The following is a 19,320-nucleotide window of genomic DNA, read 5'->3' on the forward strand; positions in this document are numbered from 1 at the left end:
TGTTCTGTTTGTGAAATATGGACTTATCTTTAATGATTTCTGTTTGAATGCTGTCTTGCTCAGATGCTCTGGGGTTACTGCTGCAGCAATTCTTTTGGATAAGAGGAAATTCATGGCTTTCTAGTCAGTAAATTCAGGGGTTTGGGACATCAGAACAGTCCCATGTCTAACCCCCTGCCTAGGCCCAGGCTCCCTCCCCAAGAAACTATCATTTTCTGCAATCCCAGGTGGCAATATTACCTGTCACCAGAAGTCTGTGGGTAGTGCTGCTTGTTTATTTTTGCATACAGTCCTTCCAAGTGCTCCCTCTCCATTGGTGCTGAGGAAGAATCCCGCAGATAAACAAAGGTTTCTCCTACTGCTGGTGATGAGGGTCTGTAGATGCTTGCTGGAGGATAAACCTCTCGGAAGTGGTTCACTCTAGCATAGTTTGGATCCACCTCATCATCATCAATGTCAGGTCCTCCAGGACCAGTAGAATAATCACTCAGGCCTCTCAGCTGCTTTTGCCGTAACTCCTGATGCTTTGCACCAATCCTAACAATGAAAACAAAGAACAAATAAACACTGGGATCTGCTTTGACAGTAACCATCACACAAATTTGAAACATCAATGCTGAACCTAATCATACAGAGCTTTCAGAACGCTGTGAAACTGACGGCAGATAAAACAGTGGTGCATGCAGCAACTTTGTTCTTTATCTCTGGCAATCACCTATGTAACCAAGCTTGGTCACCATTCTGATGAAAAAGAATTAATGCTGAATATAGTGTGGCTTTTCACAAGTGTGGATGCATGAACACACACAGGTTTAATTCTACATCTACCTTCCACATTGCAGTTGCACATACCTAACCCAATCCCGAAACTTTTTATCTAAATGAGCCAGTAAAATTGTTACTGATCCTTGCTTACTTGACCCACATAGAGTCTCCTAAATACATTAGCTTGTGAAAAGTGGATTAAGTGAGAACACAAATGGAGAGATGGCACATTTGTCTCAAATCAAAGGACCACAATTAATTTGCTGAAGATTTAATTTTTAAAAAATTTTATTTTGGCTATATAAATGTGAAAATCACGCCTTATTATATAGGGGATGGGGACAAAGTAAAACAGTGAAGAAATTAATAGAAATTTGACAGAAATGAATTGGTACATATAAGTGAATTAAAGACTGTTACTGGCAGTATTCCACTGTGATAAAGCCTTAAGTGGTATTACAAAATGCTGCTGCTAATCAGGGCCATTGTGTAATCTCCTCGGAATAGTAAAACATATTCAGGTAAATTTCAAGCTAAGATGATATTCAATGATTCAACATTCCTGCTGAAGAAAAAAAAAATGTACAGTATACAGCAAGACTGTGAGCTCTTCTATTAACTGCTCAACTACTCTTCAATGGAGTGTAATTAAGTGTAGTGAGATGGATCTGGCAGAATGCTGACCACGGTATGTAATAAATAGCATTTACAGAAAATAGAGGAACATGGAAGAAGAAACAAGGAATATAAGAAAGATACAGAGATGCAATGCCTGACTGAAGTCAACATTTGCTTTTGAGTGTAACTGAAAGCACAACACCTGTGTAGAAAGAACAATAACATTTGTACCACAGGAGTAAATGTGAAAAGGGTCTGGCAGACCTGGTTATCCCAGAAATGTTTAATGGTCTCAGGACTCTGCATATTGAAAAATGAAGGTGTCCTGGAGAAAGTCTTTAAAAGGCATGGAGAAAAAGGTTCCCTAGAAAAACAGATGAGCACACTGGGAGCTTCCATCTGACAGACAGGAACTACTAAGTGCAAAATGGTATTCATACTACTTATTTTGTTTCACTAGATTTGTATCATCAAAACAAATGCTGATACTTTTGTAAAAAGATTCACAAATAATTCTAATGAGAACAACATGCATTTCTACATTTATACTAGACGTGTACCACTCAAGCTTTCCAGTTCCATTAACACTGCTAGGACTTATCTAGAGGTGATGCTGGTTTTCAACACCTAAAATGTAATCACACTTTACAGCAGGATGAGCCTGTATAGATGATACAATTGTCAAGGGGATGGGTGCCCACTGTTCACTTTGCCTTAACTCAGTGAAGCAAATGAGCTTTCTCCTCTTTGGTACTCAAATCCTGTGTGCCCCACCTTGGGTACCACATGCTCTGGTTGAGCTTTCGGTGCCTCAACATAAAAAGGATATCAAACTGTTGGAGTGAGTCCAGAGGAGGGAAACCAAGATGATGAAAGGCCTCGAGGGTGAGATTTAGGAGGGCAGCTGAGGTCAGTTGGTATGTTTAACCTGGGAAACTCCGGAGTGCTCCACCCTCAGTCAGTGACCAGAAACCCCTAAACACAGAATTCAGTGCAGGAATACATCAAATGAGATACAAGTCCTGTGGCACACGTGGTACATATACACACAGCACATAGGCAGAAAAACAGGAGGACACTACATTTCAAAGAATGGTCGTATCACATGTCAGTGCAGAAGGCACGGCACAGACCTGAGATGAGTCACAGCAATTTCCCAGAAAATGATGAGCCTTCATGTTCTCTGGACCAGTACATCACTGGTCCCCCAGGTATTTGAGAATGCTTTGAAAGTAAGAGTAGTGCAGCCAGCAGCACCACGCTAATCTTGCTTTCATGTCTGATAGAACGAGTAATTTGTCCTGCTATCAATACTGGTATATTCTGCACAACAAAAGCTGGAATTAGGTCACCACAATTTTCTTTTGTTCCTGTGAATAAGCCTATCTTCTTCAGCTTCTCCTTCTGAGTGCAATATTCAATTGCTGCCAGTATTATAAGTCAAATCTTCTCAAAAACAATTATTTCCATTCTATATTATACAGACCAGTCAATACCCAGCTATGTGAAATTCTTTATGATCACTGTTCCATCCTTTCAATACATCTATTACAATTGCACTAATATTTCTTGTTTTGTTTTTACTCTTCCGTACAAATCTATAAAATTTGCTCAGTGATCTCTTTTTCATTTCAATCCAAACATTCAAATATAGGGATACAAACTATCAGATGGCTGTTTTTTCTTTCTTTCTTTCTATTTATCTGTCCTTTTATGCCTTTTCACATGTTTTTTACCTTTGAAATTTCTCACATTTCTGTGAAGTTTTAAATTTCCACACTGTATTTTGGCATCATGTTTTCACACAGTTTTAAAGCAATCTTATCCATAGCACATACCCAGTGGGTGCCCAGGAATTCTTTACTGAGAAAAGAAAATTCACCCAAAAAAAGAATTTGCTGCTCCTTCCATAATTTCTTTAATGCTCTGCCAACTCTGCTAAGCAGGCTACTTCTCTATATCCCACTCTAGTAATTCACCATTTCAGCACCTCCCTCTGAACTTCTCCCTACCTGAAACAGCATAATCTTTATTCCCCATCCCCAAAAAAAACCCCCAAACCAACCAGTCAACCAAACCAAAAGACTTTTGAATTAACACAACTGTAACTGTGAATAGCTCATAGAACAATTACTACAAGCTCCCTAGTTGCAGCACTGGATGGGTCTGGTTAAACAACTGCACAAATTTGTGAAGAAGGGTAAAATGTCCCTCAGCACTTGGATGCTGGCAGTGAAACCAGAGCTGAGAAGTGGTACAGATCACCATCTCAAAAATTTAGTGTGGTACTAAAGTTTCTACAAGCTTCCTGATGAGGGAAAGAGCAAAGAAAAATTCATATAGAATAAAGGGAAGTTACATGTATTTCCTTTTGAGTATCTTATACTAATTCTGCTTCCCCTCTTCTACCACTGGAACACTGTGCTCTCCAGTTAAACCAGTGCACAACTGCACCAACTCTCCTTACCTGTGTTTCTGTAAAAACAGAGCCTTGGTACACAAGCAGCCAGGACAAGCTACAGAAGTGCCATATCAGGAAATCCTTTTTTTTTTTCTTGTGACTCATCTTTTTCTCAATATTATCCAAACATGTATTCTACTCTAGACTTTCCCTACAACAAATAGGTTGGACTCGATGATCTCAAAGGTCTTTTTCAACCTAGTTTATTCTGTGATTCTGTGAAATAATTTCAGAAAATATACAGTTTGATAAAAGAAGCATATAACCTGAATAGAGCTCCAGGCAACTTTCTGAAAACATGTTGCATTTGTGTAAGTCAAGTGAAGACAGAATCCATATGCACACTGTACTTCTGGAAGCAGGACACAGTATTTTGAAAACACTTCTGTACACCTCATGTACTCTTCAGTAGCACACTCCCAGAGCTATAAATCAAGGAATGTTCTCATTTATCCTTCAAATAATCTTCCCATCTGACATATCTGCACAAATCATACACCATCAGTCTCATCTAGTAACACATGAAAAAATGCACACACCTAGAGTGCAACAGCCAGGAAAGGGTTAACAGCCCAAACTGCTCCTTCCAGCTGCAGCTCAGACACACGATTGAGTTACTGTGGCTTAACAAGTTATTGTGTTTCTGTTGAGCTACTGTCAATGACCACATATGTATTCACCGCCTGTGACAAACACAATGTAAAACGCTTTAGCCTGACATCGGTGACAGAGACACTGACAGGCAAAAGCTGGATTAAAAGACTGCAGAATACACAGAGCGAAGCAGCTGCAAGAAGGGATGTGAACCACCTCAAGAAAACTCCAGAGGAGCTGAGCAGAAGTGACTTTTGGAGAAGACCCAGAAATGCTTTTGGGAATGGAATGCAAGGGCTAGGAAAATCCGTAAGAGATACTTCTCATCTCTTGGCCCAGCAGTTGGAAGTTGGGTGGGTGAGCGGGTTGTGAGTGGGTAACAAGAAAATGCTGAAGCTTCTAAGACTCTGAAAACTAAACACAGGGCATCATGTTACCAATTCAGTAGCCCAAAAAAGGCCAGAGTCATTAAAAGCTGTGGAGCCCAAAGATGGCCTTCAATGTGAAATGAACAGCAAGACATTGGCTACAGCCCCACCTGTACTTCTGGGGGCCCAGCAGCAGCCCCAGCTCAAAATGAGCTTTGTATACACTGAGGCACAGGCTACTGAGGGTCATTCTGGATCACCTTGAGACTCGGACACTCACGTCCTCCTGACTCATGTTTCCCAGGCTGGAGACAGAGTGCCTGCTGCCCAACAGGAGACATGAGCAGCAACTCTGGCACTGACAGCTGCTAGGTCTAACCAGAGTGAAAAACCTGCACATGGCAAGCTTGGCCCAGGAGAGATCACGGGCTCTTTTGCTTGGAGACCAGCAAGGCTGCATTTCACATGGCAATAACTGAATGTAGGGACAACCAACCAAAACAAGCCCACAACAAAAAGCACCACATTTTCGGAGGTGTTTGAACTCCTTCTCCCTTACATTCACCGTGACCTCTGAGAAAATCCTGAAATTTCTTCTGACTTTTCAGTGAAAGAGTAAAAGTGATGTAACTTTTTGTTGTGGTTTGAAAGCAAAATGAATGAGAGGCTCCAAGTCAGAGATATAATTTAATAAGAAGAAAGGTAAAAAGGTAAAAGTAAAATAAAATAAATGCGATAACACAAAGGATCACTGACAGAATCAGAATACAACCTGAGCAGGATGGTGGAAGCAGTCCAGGTGAGGTGCTCTTCCTGAAGCAGTGATCCTGTAGAAAGGTCTGGGAGCTCTGCTCCTCTGGGAATCCAGTGGATAAGTGCCCTTGCACTGTCCCACATACCAGCTTATATCCAGGTGAGAATGCTTGGCTCCTCCCCCTGGGCAGAGCATCTCACAATAGCATGAGGAGGGTGAAGTGGGTCCTTGATGGCCCATTAACAGAGATAACCCCTGGAGGGAGTTACCTGTGACTCATGGGCCAGGAGTTAATGGGCCATTAGCAGAAGACACCCCAAAGGCCATTAGCAGAAGAGGCAGGGGGCTTGGGAAAACACTAGCCCACCTGGTTTCAACAGTTCATGAAGATGGTGATAGAATAAATACTTTGTGTACATCCTACACTGCAACTCAGGACACTTTTTTTTTTTTAATTTACCATGCACTTAGGGCAGAGCACAAAGAATGACATGTTTTGAGCCTCAAGATGCATATCTAAGTAGTCAAATGTAGGACCCAAAAAGTATTTGCTAACCAAAATAATGTATTTCCCAAAGGGACTTTGTTTATACTTCAGATGAATACAGCAAAATTTCTTACATGGTGGTACAAAAGTAACAGTCTTTGTGGAAGCATGAGCAGGTACATGAATGAGCCAGACCCTGGCGAAGTCAATGAAAGATGTTCCTGGGGGAGAAGAGTGAATAAAAAGCAGACAAAAAGTATAACAGAAACTGGGCCATAAGTCTTTTAGGATAATTCCTATTCCATTTGCAATAAGATGAGCAGAATAAAAGTAGTGAATCGAGTGTGCATGTCATCACTTTAAAGTATACCTAAACTTAAGAGGACCTTAATCCTTTAAAGTCTTTTCAGAGTATTGAGATCCTAAACATTCTTCTACTCAGTTTTTCCTTGAGAACAGCAGAATAAAAGCTACTCCACTGCTTTTTTTTCTACTCATGTGACTCTCCCTGAGATCTACATACTGTAATGATTACTCAATTTACATCTGATTTAATATCTGCTTTTGTGTCTCATTTACCTAATTCATACATATATTGAGTAACGGGTTGTCTAGAGGCAAGCAGCCTATTTCTGCAGGAGGTCACTTAGATTTCCAGGGGGTTTAATGTTTTAATTCCTTTTTAGCTGCTAGCAAAATATATTTTGGTAACTAAAATCTTGTTTTTTCATTCATTTACATAATAGTGAAATGAATACATCCTTCCTTCAGACATTCATAAGCCATAATCACTGATGGGAATGGGTATATTTCAGTTGAGTATCTGAGGAGATAATTTCAGTACAGTGCTTTTAATTTTTTTAAATTCCATAATCGTTTTTCAGACAGACATGGTCTATAATGACATTAAAAATCCTATTCAAACCTGCCTCTTTTATCAGGAGGAGACTAATTTTTATTTTTTTCAAACATCATCACCTAACAAAACTCTAGAGGCAGGCAAGTCCCATAACTCAAAAAAAAAAAAAAAAAAAAAAAAAAAAAAAAAAAAAAAAAAAAAAAAAAAAAATAAATTCCCCCTCTTGCCAGCAAATTGAGGAGATCTGATAAGGACTCATGAAGAATTAAACAACATTCTAATTTAGTAATCATTTTCAGGGTATTCTACTGGAGCCATATTTGTTAGAAACATTCTCCCTATAAGCTATGCAAGTGTTTCTTCATTCCAGCTCACTCTATTGCACTGGATTTGAACATCTCCCCCATAATTATTATTTGTAATTGTATAAACAAGAATAGAAACAGTCTCAGAAATAAAGAAAGGCAAGCCACAAATTCAAGGGAGTTAGACTAACTCAGGGTAGCAAGATATAGCACCACTAAGTGTCCCAATGATAAAACCCCACCAATCCATAAAATATTGCCTGTTCCAGAAAACTACTCCATGCCTGTAAAATACTGAACTGACCCAAGGAGCTGCCTTTGGAGGGTTGTACGTAAAGAAAGGGAGAAAAACCTAAGAAGGAGATAGAGCTATACTGACCTTAAAATTTAAGATTATGAGAAACTGAAGATGAAACACAGCTTTTTCATACCACAAAGTGAGGAATGGGAGCTTTGGATAGACAAGACTGAGGTCTTAATGTTCTTCCAGTTATTTAGAGGTGACAAGGAGTGATTATCAGCTTACACAGGATCCTGCCCTCTAAAGAAAATCCTGGCTCTTATGAGGTCAGTATGTTTTCTCCTGTCCGATGAACTTTAATGAGAACATGATTTTTACCCTTGCTGTTAAATCAGAGAAAGTTTTTCTGCCTGTCTACATGAGTTGTACATTGGGTGAAATGCAGCAGATTACAGAAAGCCACCCATCAGAAAAGCCATGTATTTTATAGTCTATAGTTTACTGCATTATGTAATTTTCTTTACTCACAACTACCCTGGAGTTATCATCTTGAAGTGACAATATCAGTAAAATTTAGATTGTGAGGAACCCTCTGAAGGTCATCCTGCTCAACCTTTTGCTGAAAACAAGGCTGCCTACACAGATCAGGTTTCTCAGTCTCCTGTCAACAGGATGTTCCTTGTTCTGTGACAATGGGGAATAGGGAGTGGAAACATTCCAGGTTTGTCAAAATAACTTTGACATCTTTCACCTGAGATGTTTTGATGCCTTTTAGAGCTCCACCCTGCAAAATGACCTTGAGTCTGCAGTGACTTTGCACCCCTTAGCTGCAGTTGCAAGGCCTAGCTCCCAGTGCTGTTGTTTGCACTTTGCTGTTAAATAAATATGTAAGATGCTGTGCAGATCATACCCGAGTCCCTTTTGTGAACATTAACTCATTCTGGAACAGTCATGAAAAGAAAATTAAAATAACTACTCTTGGAAAATAATACTTAATTTTGCTTACAGTTTAGACATTGGGAACTTTATGTCAGGAATGCACACAATATCAATTGCAATCAAACCCACAAAATTATCCCTTCAACCTTTCCAACTAACATATCAAACAAACTATTTCAAAGAAGTTAATCAGATAAACAGAGAACACAGTATGCCTGCAGAAAAGCTGTGGGGAGACAGAGACATCCACCTATGAATGGAATCACTGCCAGTGACTGACTTGGTTCCAGCAATTGCTGTAGCAGGTATCAATCAAAACCACTGAGGACTGGTAACACTGTCTCAAGAAAAATACCAGAGACACTGTAATGACCATGGGAAGGCACAACATTGATCTGACACCTCATGAAAACCCAACATTCAACCCACAGGCAGTAACAAAACTCAGGAGAGACCCAGGAAAACTGGAACCTACTGAGTCCCCTGGGCCACCTCTGCCAGTAAGGGGGTATTCTTGGAACATTTCCTGAATAGGTACTTGCAGCTCCACTTCCTAGTGACACCTCGTGAGTTCACACAACAATCCCTGCAACTTGATAAACATTATGCCTTCATTTGAATGAAATCCTAGTAGTGAAAGGAACAAGCCTAGCTTTGTGTGATATGATACTCCATGCACATTTCTTTATTCTAGACATGATATTGAACCTGGAACCTATTGAACAGAATTTCTCTGTACAAGAACAGGAACAGCCTCCATCTGTTAGTCTGGGATTCACAGGTTGCTTCTAATTAACAGTCCTTGATTTGAAAGCAAAACTCAGCTTTGCCTGAGCAGTCAAAGCTTTAAGACTTTCAGGTATTTTGGTTTAAGATCACTATGGAGATTTACACATGCAAACAGATTTCCTGCCTGTCTGTCCCCAGGAGTTGCATTCCCATTTTTATGCTGTAGTAACTAAGAGTCTGAAAACAGGAATTCTGTCTTGTGGCACTACTTCAAAGTGCATGCCAATGATTTATGATAGACTGTCATAAATCATGAATGGAAGGGCAAGGAATGAAATGTTGCTTCCAAGTAATTCTTATGCCCTTATTGATTCCAGAGTGGGCAAGAGCTGACCTACATTCAGTACTGCGTCAAAGAAATCCATAGGCCAGGACAGTTCATCGCCTAGAAAGCACTCTTTTAGCCTGGTTGGCTAGTACCTGGGCCAGTTGCACTTTATTAATTTGGCCTGTAAGTTTCTAGCAGCATTTCAGGTTTACAGACCAAAACAACCATCAAGTAATAAAACTCCGATATACACAGAAGAGAGCCATGCATTGGCCCATTTAAGCAAGAAAGAGCCAGGCCATTGCTGCTGCTCTGACCTCTTAGATGGACAGGTGGCACACCTTGTGAAAATGTGTCTCCAGATCACACCAGTGCCTCAATGATGAGCAAAACAAGGATGCTAAATGACTTGGATGAGAATTCCATGCTTACATTTTGAGAGCACAGCTACGACACCTAGAAGTGCTATTTCCATCAGTGTGCAACAACTGGAATAGCACTGTGACGGTTAAAGAAAAAGGCCAATTCCATGTGCCACTGTTACCAGCTCTTAATGTTCTTAACCTGGGACAATTTGGGACCAACTCTAGACCTAATGCTGTCTTCAGAATGTCCTCCAGCAGTAAAAAAGCCAAACAAAGCAGCTCAGAAATTGCTGTCTAGTTCTACAACAAAACCATGAAAGGTAGGTAAGACTCATCTACCTCAGCTACTCATAACCAAACATCAATCTCCCAGTGTTCCATGGTAGGCTTTTATTACATGTTCTGGTATGCAGAGCAGCAGCAGATCTAAAATGAGAATCATTCAGAATCAATGGGTTGGGATTAATCTGTCCTCCTGTCCAGTGCAAGTGCTGCCACAGTAATAAACAGAAATCTGATAACTTCATACCGTCAGCACAAAATGAAATTATGACCTTGACCTGTGCAACAGCATCCAGTAATTTTTTCATAACTTCAACATACCATACTACACGGCTATGATCTAATAAGAATCTAAAAGTAATTAACTGGAATTTTTGAAAACTGAAGCCTTAATTAAATATGTATTCTTATCAGGGTTGCAAGCCAGCAATAAATTGGGACATTTAAAAAACTGGGATCCAATCCAATCCGTGATCTGATCAGGGTTCAATGGTTATAATAAATTGGGAGTATTAAAACTGGGATTGTATCCAACACTTTATTTTGTCTAAACCACAGGACCTAGCTGTGCTGCAAAGTCAGGAATACTCAATGAACAGATATACCATGTTGGATTAACCCTTAATAAATGATGATGCACAAGCTCAGGTGTCCTAAAAACATGTGGTTTAGCATAGAGCTTAATGGTGAGAATAGCAATTATGAACATTTTATCAGCGATCAATATGAACTCTAAACAGCCATAATAATGCTTTTAGACTTGGCAGGAGGAACACACAGGAACAAAAGCTACATGGGGTCGCTAACAATGCGCGCTTGTATGAATGTGCACTACGATGCACTATGTATTTAAAAAAATCATACTTTGATTTTTGCAACTGCCTGAATTTCAACTTTTGATTCAAAGCAATTTGGCTTTTCTACCATGCTGCCATGTATCTATCTATTCTCATTTTCATTTTGGTTTCCAGTAACGTACAAACTGTTTGCAATTAAATATAATAAAACAAATGCTGACAGAAAGGGAATGAAGTTTCACCCCCAAGTACTCTCTCCTCTCTAAGTGGACTCTAAATGTTTTTATTTCTGTATGATGCATCCCTTCATGCAGGGATCTTGCAGCTGCAAAATTAAACCTCTGTTTGCCAAATATCAAAAACATATGTATTGATTTTTTTAACTATGGGAACAGGCAACAAGCATCAGGGCTGATAATACAAGAAAGAAATCCTCTTCAGTTGCTGGAAGGATTCTGAAAAGTAAAGGAACGTCAGTCTTTAATATAAGAACAAACCATTTACTTTTACTGAAATTTGAGATACAGTATAACTTAAGCATTCAGTTCAGACATTGAGAAAGTGGGGGCCAGATATTCCTTCTGCTTCTCTAACAATCTACTCAAACCTTAAGACTACTACTACATTTTCCTCAATTAATTCTGATGAGGGCTACACAACCAAGACTGTTCTAACAAAACTACTCCCACAAAAATGTGCACAGGATTATTTTTCACATGGAGTGCCCTCTTATTAACTTACTCTCATGCTACTTAAAAAAAAAATCCTCCCACTTCCAACAAGGTGCTTCATTTTATAAATTTTATTCTAATGTCAAGTAAGTGATCAATTCTGTTGGAAGAGAGACTTAGGTCTCAGTAGGAAAATCCCAGTATAATAATACTAAACAAACAGGAAAAATATTTTTTCTTTCAACTGATACTCACTTTATTTGCATTTAAAAGGCAAACAAATTATGATGTGTAAAACTCATGCATATAATATATTTATCCAGTTCATTTTACAATGATTTTAAATGTTAGAAAATGAAAAGAACCCCAAATGAATGGGAAAGAAATGGAGGAAGGGATGAAATCTTCTTTGAGGGAAGGAAAAGACAAGGTCTCTTCCAATATTTAATAACGTAGCAAACATCTTGTCATTAAAATGATAAATTCTGAGTAATTTACACTGAACACACTAAAAATACAGATTTGAGTCAGCTTGATCAAAATAACCCTCAGATATAACATTTGTTTCTTCCTTTTATGGGCAGATTCTCGACCTTTGGAGCATATGCTTTATTACAGCCAAACTCTTTGAACTCATGAACAAAATGATGAGTTTATCTAAAATAAGGCCCCAGTCCAATGAAAATGAGGCATGTGACTTGTGTAAGGATGGACAAACCACCACTTCAAAGAACTGTACCACCAGTTAAGTCAGTACTCCTGAATTATCATGAGCTCCTGTCTTTCTCCACTCAAGTTTCACTGACATTGCATCACCTTGGAAAGGAGGTAGGGGGAGAAGAAGAAAAAAAATTAAAGAAGGTGCTGAATTCATGTTCAGCATGAATTGGACACAGATAAGGTTATTACTAAAGGAGGAATGCCTAACATCCAAAGTTCCTGTTCACTACTTGAAGCCAGCAGAAGTAGTAGTCATGTAATAAAGCAGTGGCTTTGAAAAGAAAGGAAGCCTGGGGCTGAGGTCTGGAATCAATTCTTAGCCTGACAGGGACTTTTTAAGAACCTGGACAAGCAGCTGCAGTGCCTGCATGTCACATTCTCACCCAGAGGACACTTGGTTTTTTCCTGTCACATTTTCTCTCTTCTACCTCAACTATCAGTGCTTGGGGTTAGGCCCAAGCTTTCCTAACAGCAATGAACACAATGAGACCTTGATCTTGGTGGGGCTTGCTAGGGAATATAAGCAGTAAAAAAAAAAAAGTGATGTCAGCTTTTCAGTGCAGGATGTGGAGCTGCTTCAGAGAACCGCAGCTACAAGGCAGGACAGAGAGTTGTACTGAAAACTGAGACTGGGACAATGTGGAATGGAAATAGAAATTACTAGGCTAACGAAATCCTAAATTTATTTTCACTTTCTGAGGTTCAAATCTGAAACTTGGCAGCCCATAAAAAGAGTTGCCAGGCAAATTTATGTTGAGGACCAATGTGCAAGCAAATCCTGTCCTTTTGGGAATCATCTGCATTACAGAGTGAGTACTGAATACTGTCTGCATACGCCCACTAACTCTAACACATTCTGGATGTGCCAGACTTGTTGCACATGCACTGTTCAATTCCCTCCCCGTGCAAGCAGGAAATCCAACCTGTTCCAGGCATGATGGGCTTACACTCATGCAGCACACCAGTGAGAGCTGATGTTTCCTGTCAGAGACAGAGTCACTGAGCCTGTACTGCACAGCCAGCCCATAACTGTGCCGTGAACACATCTGACATTTTTGCACGTCTAAAGGTTGTCAAAATTTCTGGAAGAAGGCTGCAATCTTTACAGAAAGCCTATCACTGGGATTTTGTGAAATATTGTTGTGCCTATCCAATACCAATCAAAAAACTCTGCAAAACTATGAGAGACAGTCTAGTCCTGTAAACTGAAAATGCACTTCCTACCAAAAAGTATTTCTCAGCTGAGATCTTGGAATAGTATTCTGCTTTTTGGAGAGCTGCCAAGCATATATTGCATGCAAAACCAATATCTAAAACCAGGCAAGTTCCACAGCTGCTAAGATGCTGAAAAGCACTTGATCATTAATCCTGTCACACCCAGCCCAAAAATCAACTACTCCAACCTTTTCCACTAGTGTCCAAAATGGACAACATGGCCTCTGAAAAAAAACCCCCAAAAAACTCAGTCAGATGAAAAGTCATAATATCAGTTAGTACAGTAAGCAGTCAGTATTTAAGAAAACCATTAAAGAAAAAAGTCTGACTTTAGGATTGTAATAATTGAAATGGGGATCTCAACAAGAATTAGTTATACAGCTAATCTTGGCAAAGTAAAATTAGATGTGCATTTAAGTTATTCTAGAAAGGCTAAATGTTATAAAAGCAATTTTAGTTTGTTCAAGCTGTTAAATATAGGATTTGATCACAGGTACCAGGGGACGAAACTAGCTACATTTCTCTAGTATGTTCTACTATTACATCCCCAGTAGTTTTAACATACGCTCATTTCACTCAACAAGAACAGATCTGAAAATATGAATGTGTTCTACTAAGCTTCAGTTTTATAAATACGAGACCAAGTATGCAGGATTGCAGTTAGTGAAGTCATAGGAGCAGATGATCTATGGTGTGAATGTGCCACAAGGTTTTCCTTGCCAATATGTGCATTAAAATCTTGGACTTGAATTACATTATAGAATTACTAAATCTTGGGACAGAGCTATAAAACTTGTCTTTGCTGTCTTACTGAGCATCATCATTAGGTGAACAATCAACAACTAAGCAAAAGGACTGATCTACCTTCAAGTCAGGTAATGTTCCCTTACTGATTTTAATCAATTTCCCAAACAGCTTTTACCCATATAAGAGAAGTAGCTTCTTTATATAATTTTCCTCTAAGAAAAATAAAGCTTCTTCTATTTTATGACCAGCTCAAGAAGGGTTCAATAGTAAGCCTGTAGGTAGTCTTATGTGGGCAAACACACAGCCATGCTTTTACTTCATTTAGAAAGTTGAATCAAATTGCTTGTTTTTACAGCATGTGTTGCATTCCTTTGAGGATAACATAGGAAGAATTTCTTCACTACTTTTCTGGGATTTTTTTTTTTTTTTTTTTTCATTTTTAATTTGAATCCCCCAGAGATATAAGATACAAAAGTGTGATATTCCTGATACCTGATACAAAACTGTGATATTCCTATTCTTGTACCTTACAGAAGAATAATCAAGTGAGTTAAAAATATCATCTTGGTTCATCCACTTCTCAACACACCTGCTGTTCTCCATTTCAGTCACAAACTCTTCCAGGTCAAAACTGAAATCATTACTAGAGAAACCAGAATGATGAAGACATTGAGCTGCCAGTTTCTAATGCAGCCGTACCAAGTTACTGTCAATCAGTGACTGTAATTTAAAAAAAATAAGAACAATTATCTTGTGTCCAATTGGAACGTTAGACCTCTAGACAGAAGGGTTCATTCCGTCCAGCCTGCCAACATTTTAGTAAATGACACTGGCCCTTTAACAGATGGGATACATGCTTCTTAGCTTGCCAGGATCCTAATAAAAGACACTGGCTTCTTTAAAATGAAGGACACATACCTCTCAAATTGCCAGTATCCAAATTGGGAGTCAGCAGTTTAATATAAAGGCACTCATCAATCTGGCAAAATCAAGGACACGGCACAGAAATTTTAAAACAAATGGTACAAAGTTTCTCCTGACACCACTTAACTTAGATGAACTAAATACTTAAGCAGTGGCTAAGCATATCCAGTAGCAGTGCTGTAGTAACTAGATACTTTGCTAGCTTTTAAAATAGTAAAAATTAGCAGCAGACTTCAAGGGTTTGGATTGACTTTTTTCCCCAATCAAACCCATTAGCTATCACTTACAGGGCTGACCATGCACTGCATGACTCAAATGAAAGTGGGGTGTTCTTTCCCTAGCGACTAACCAGTACCACAAAGGCTGACCTGTGTGGAAATGCTGTCTGCCCAAAAGGAACCATGTCTATTTCCATTCCCTCTCTCAGGAGTAGGATGCTCCACTGAAGGAGAGACACCTCTGAAAGTTTTCTGCTTACACTGAGAAAATGTATTACTACAACTTATAAAGTTTTACAGCCTCTGCAGACACTTCTTGAGAGCCAGAAACTATGGGCTCTTTAACTTTCCTGATAGCAGCCATCAGAGGGAAACAAAGACTTTTTTCAGCATACACAGTACTTCTGGATGAGTTGGGGAAAGGGAAGTGGAGTTTTCTGACCTTTGTTGACATTGACAAACTGTTTCCGGTTTCTAAAGAGTAGACATGGGGAAAAGCAGAAAACTGTAAAATCTCTTGGTCTGGAAAGATGAAGAATTCACTAAGACTGGGCATAGGAAAGTTTATTTTATGAACAGAACAGACCCCCAGTATCCTACGTCAGAAATACAAAAACCTCTAGAAGGTACACACCCAGCTTCTTGCCTTGCCCCTGTACCCATCCCACTACTAGCAGACTCCTGCCTCTGCAGATTGATTTTAACCATCTGAACCTTTCTTCCATGTGTTTCCTTGGCATATTTAACATTTGTTGCATACGAATTTCTGCAACATGAGGTTTACCAGCAAACACTGTGCACAAAAGAACATACCAAAGTACAAAAACTACTATCTGATGGCACAGCCAGCTGAAGCCAAAGAGGTCTGAAGTGCTGGAAAACAATGGCAGAACCTGTCAGGAGAGAAGGGAGGAAGTTCTTGATGTAGAGAACTAAAGGAGAAAATTACCAAGTCAGCTGGCCTTGGGAATGGACAGAGGTGAAACAGGTTTTGAAGGAACTGATCTTCCCTAGCTAAAGCAGAACTTGGGATTTGAATGCAACAGTGAAATTCACAGAAACTGCAGGAGAACAACAGGCTTCAGTCACACAGCAGCTCTGACTTAGCCAGGATTAGCCTAATGCTCTGGCTGGCTGGACCTGACTGCAGTGGGCATTGTCTGGGACAGACTGGCAGGCTGTTCCTTCAGGAAACCCCTAGCTCCGAAATTTCTCACTTGATGAACAAAGATGCTGCTGCCATTTACTCACCTTTCACGCTCATCTTTCATTTTCTCCAACTCCTCCTCTTTAAGCATGCCTTGCTTTGGAGTCCCCTTCTGATCTGCCTTCCCACTTTTATCTTCTTTCTTCTTTCCAAATCTGTTAAAGATATCAAAGAAGGAGTCATGAAGAAATAATTACAGAAGAAAAAACAGTACTTATCTATCACAAACCACAGAAATTTTAGGCAATCAAAACACCGAGTTTTTATCTTAGTGACTCATAAATTTCCCACACTGCAAGATATGTTATCAGTATTACCTGGGCCATATGCAAGAGGAAGGACTGGTTACAAATTGATTTGGACCTTGTACTTTTGAAAGCCATTGCTTGAAACTTAGTTGAAAAAACCCATCAAACCTGAAATGCAGAGCATTGCAGAGCTGGAATATTGATTATGGCACATTTTAAAGTGAATGAAGGCTCCTCTTGCCACATGACAGCTCTCTGTAAGTCACCTGCAGTGGCTGTGGTGTCAGCATCCAGACTGGGCCACTGTTCTGCTCTTACCAGTAACTACTGTCTCTCATTCATGATGCCCTAATTTTAGGATTTGTTCTTTGTTTAAACAAGGATGCAATCAGAAAGAATAAAATCTTGCTTTGTTCCAAGAGTACAAACCTAGACAGTTCATAAGAGCTCTTTTTTAAACTTCTGGGGTTTTCTTTCTGCCTAGTAATATACTATCATGTAATATTTATGCTGTGAAAGTCCTTCAGAGGCCCCAATGGGTTTGGGGGCTTGCACTGTTGTTTTATACACTGTACAAATATGCATAACAAGTCTGCTTTACCCAGCCTATAAAAGGTGGCTGAACTGAGGAGCTACATTTAATTTCTGGTGGAGTCAGAATACTGGGGTCAAATACACTCATGAATTATGGACCAAACAAAAAGTTTGAAAACCACCCCTCCTCTTCACGATTTTAAACTTCTCAGTTCCACAAGTAAATGATCAACCTGTATCTTCCCCTGCAAATGGATGTGTCCTTAAATGCATGACAACAATGTAAAGAAAAGTAATTACTATTTGATTAAATATACTACATTGCAAACTAATTACTCTGACTCAAAACTGCAAACTCTTCTGTGAAAGTCTGCAGCATTGCCTCTGTGATCTTTCTTTTACCCTTTTTATTTTTCATGTCAGCCCAAATTGTCTCAAGTGGAACAGCTGAACTACTGTGACTATACTTAAGCTGACTTTATGTTTATCCACAGACAAAAGCAGAAATTTTGCAAATAGTCAGGCTTATAATAAGACAACGGTCCAAATTTTATTGTGAATTTAATTAGTAATTCTGAGCTTGTAGTCAAATGAAGTTACTGGGAACTCTGCAGCAAGTTATCCAAACAATAAGAACTTGGTTAGAAAGGGAATGATGGGTGTGAGAGACAGACACATAGCATGTGGTACTAATAAAAAGGGCAAGTGCTACAGGTAGTAACATGAGATGCTTTATTGTGTCTCTGTCACGGACTGTGCTGGGGAGCAGAGAGAGTCCTATCCGTGCATGGTTTTCTCTTTTTTCCTGTGTCACAACAGAGATAGATGGTGTCTTGCATTCTTTGAAAGATCCTTTGCTCAAAATATATATACACCTTGTCTACAAACAATCTTCTGTTCTTTTTTCATGGTCCCTACTCATTTCAGCACTTCCAGAAATACAGTATATACCACCTTCCACACTTTCCCTTTTTCTGAGTGTAGAGCAGCACACTGATTTCACTGCTTCTTTCTGAGTTCCAGAAGTTCCAAGAGACTGGAGTCACACACCCCACCAGAAGGTGGTGGTGGCAGTGAAGGCAGCAGTCAGGAAACACAAGAGAGAGGGAGACAGAGGTTGTACATAGAGTGAGGAGAAACTAAGCAAGGCGGCTGCATAGGTATGAAATGACCCAGGTGAAAAAGAAAAGCCAAATGAAACTCTGTATATATTACTCTCTACAGAGATGCCGGGCAGCCAAACAAGAAATCACCTGGGTATGAGCACCAGCAGGCTGCTCCTGAAACACCCCTGCTTTCTGACATTTGCTCATGCTGGGAAGGTCTCATGGCAGTTTTCTCAAGAGGCCATATTAACACTTGCATCTTGGTCATAATCCAGCTCTGGTACTTTGTTTATATTCAGACTGCCTGCTTTTCTCTCACAGTTTCAATTATAGGTTTGTGGAGTTTCATATTTGACTGCAGCACGTATTGATTTTGAAAACATTATTCTTGGGCATTTTGTATTGCTGCAGGGAGTTGAGGTTGGATATGTTGTGTACTCAAGAGAAATGTAAAAAAAAAAAAGTCTTTAACATGTGTCCCTTTCAAGTCTAGATATTATTTCATGCTTACTGGAGAAATACATTTTAAATAAAATAAAGTGACAAATTTGATTGCAATAACTGCCAACATGACAAAGCTTACAAAAACAGTGCTGTTTGCTGGTAGAGCTGTTCTTGCCATAAATTTGGCAAGTTTCAGTGTAATTATAAACTGGAAATAATGAGTTGGTCTTGATGAAAACAACTTTTGTTGTTGTGCTGCATTAAAGGCAATGTGGGCAGCAGGTTGAGGGAGGTGATTTTGCTTTTCCACACCACTCTCCTGGGACCATGAGTGCTGCATCCAGCTCTTGAGGCCTCCAACATACAAAAGGATGCAGAGCTGTTGGCGTGAGTC

At 39.5% G+C, this 19,320-nt stretch overlaps 1 protein-coding gene across 2 annotated transcripts in view; it reads right to left on the minus strand.

Moving 5' to 3' along the window:
* Nucleotides 1-19,320, minus strand: part of PARD3B (par-3 family cell polarity regulator beta) — a gene marked incomplete at its 5' end in the record, with an annotated part of 392,787 nt that overhangs the window by 79,949 nt on the left and 293,518 nt on the right. For both annotated transcript variants that reach the window (XM_083864789.1, XM_083864788.1), the window contains 2 exons: nucleotides 241-537; nucleotides 16,639-16,749. In XM_083864789.1, the coding sequence (XP_083720915.1) occupies nucleotides 241-537; nucleotides 16,639-16,749 (408 nt within the window). The remainder of the gene's footprint in view (nucleotides 1-240; nucleotides 538-16,638; nucleotides 16,750-19,320) is intronic.

This window comes from Zosterops lateralis (assembly GCF_965231275.1).
Source record: "Zosterops lateralis genome assembly, chromosome: 7".
In the NCBI taxonomy this organism is placed as follows: Eukaryota; Metazoa; Chordata; class Aves; order Passeriformes; family Zosteropidae; genus Zosterops; species Zosterops lateralis.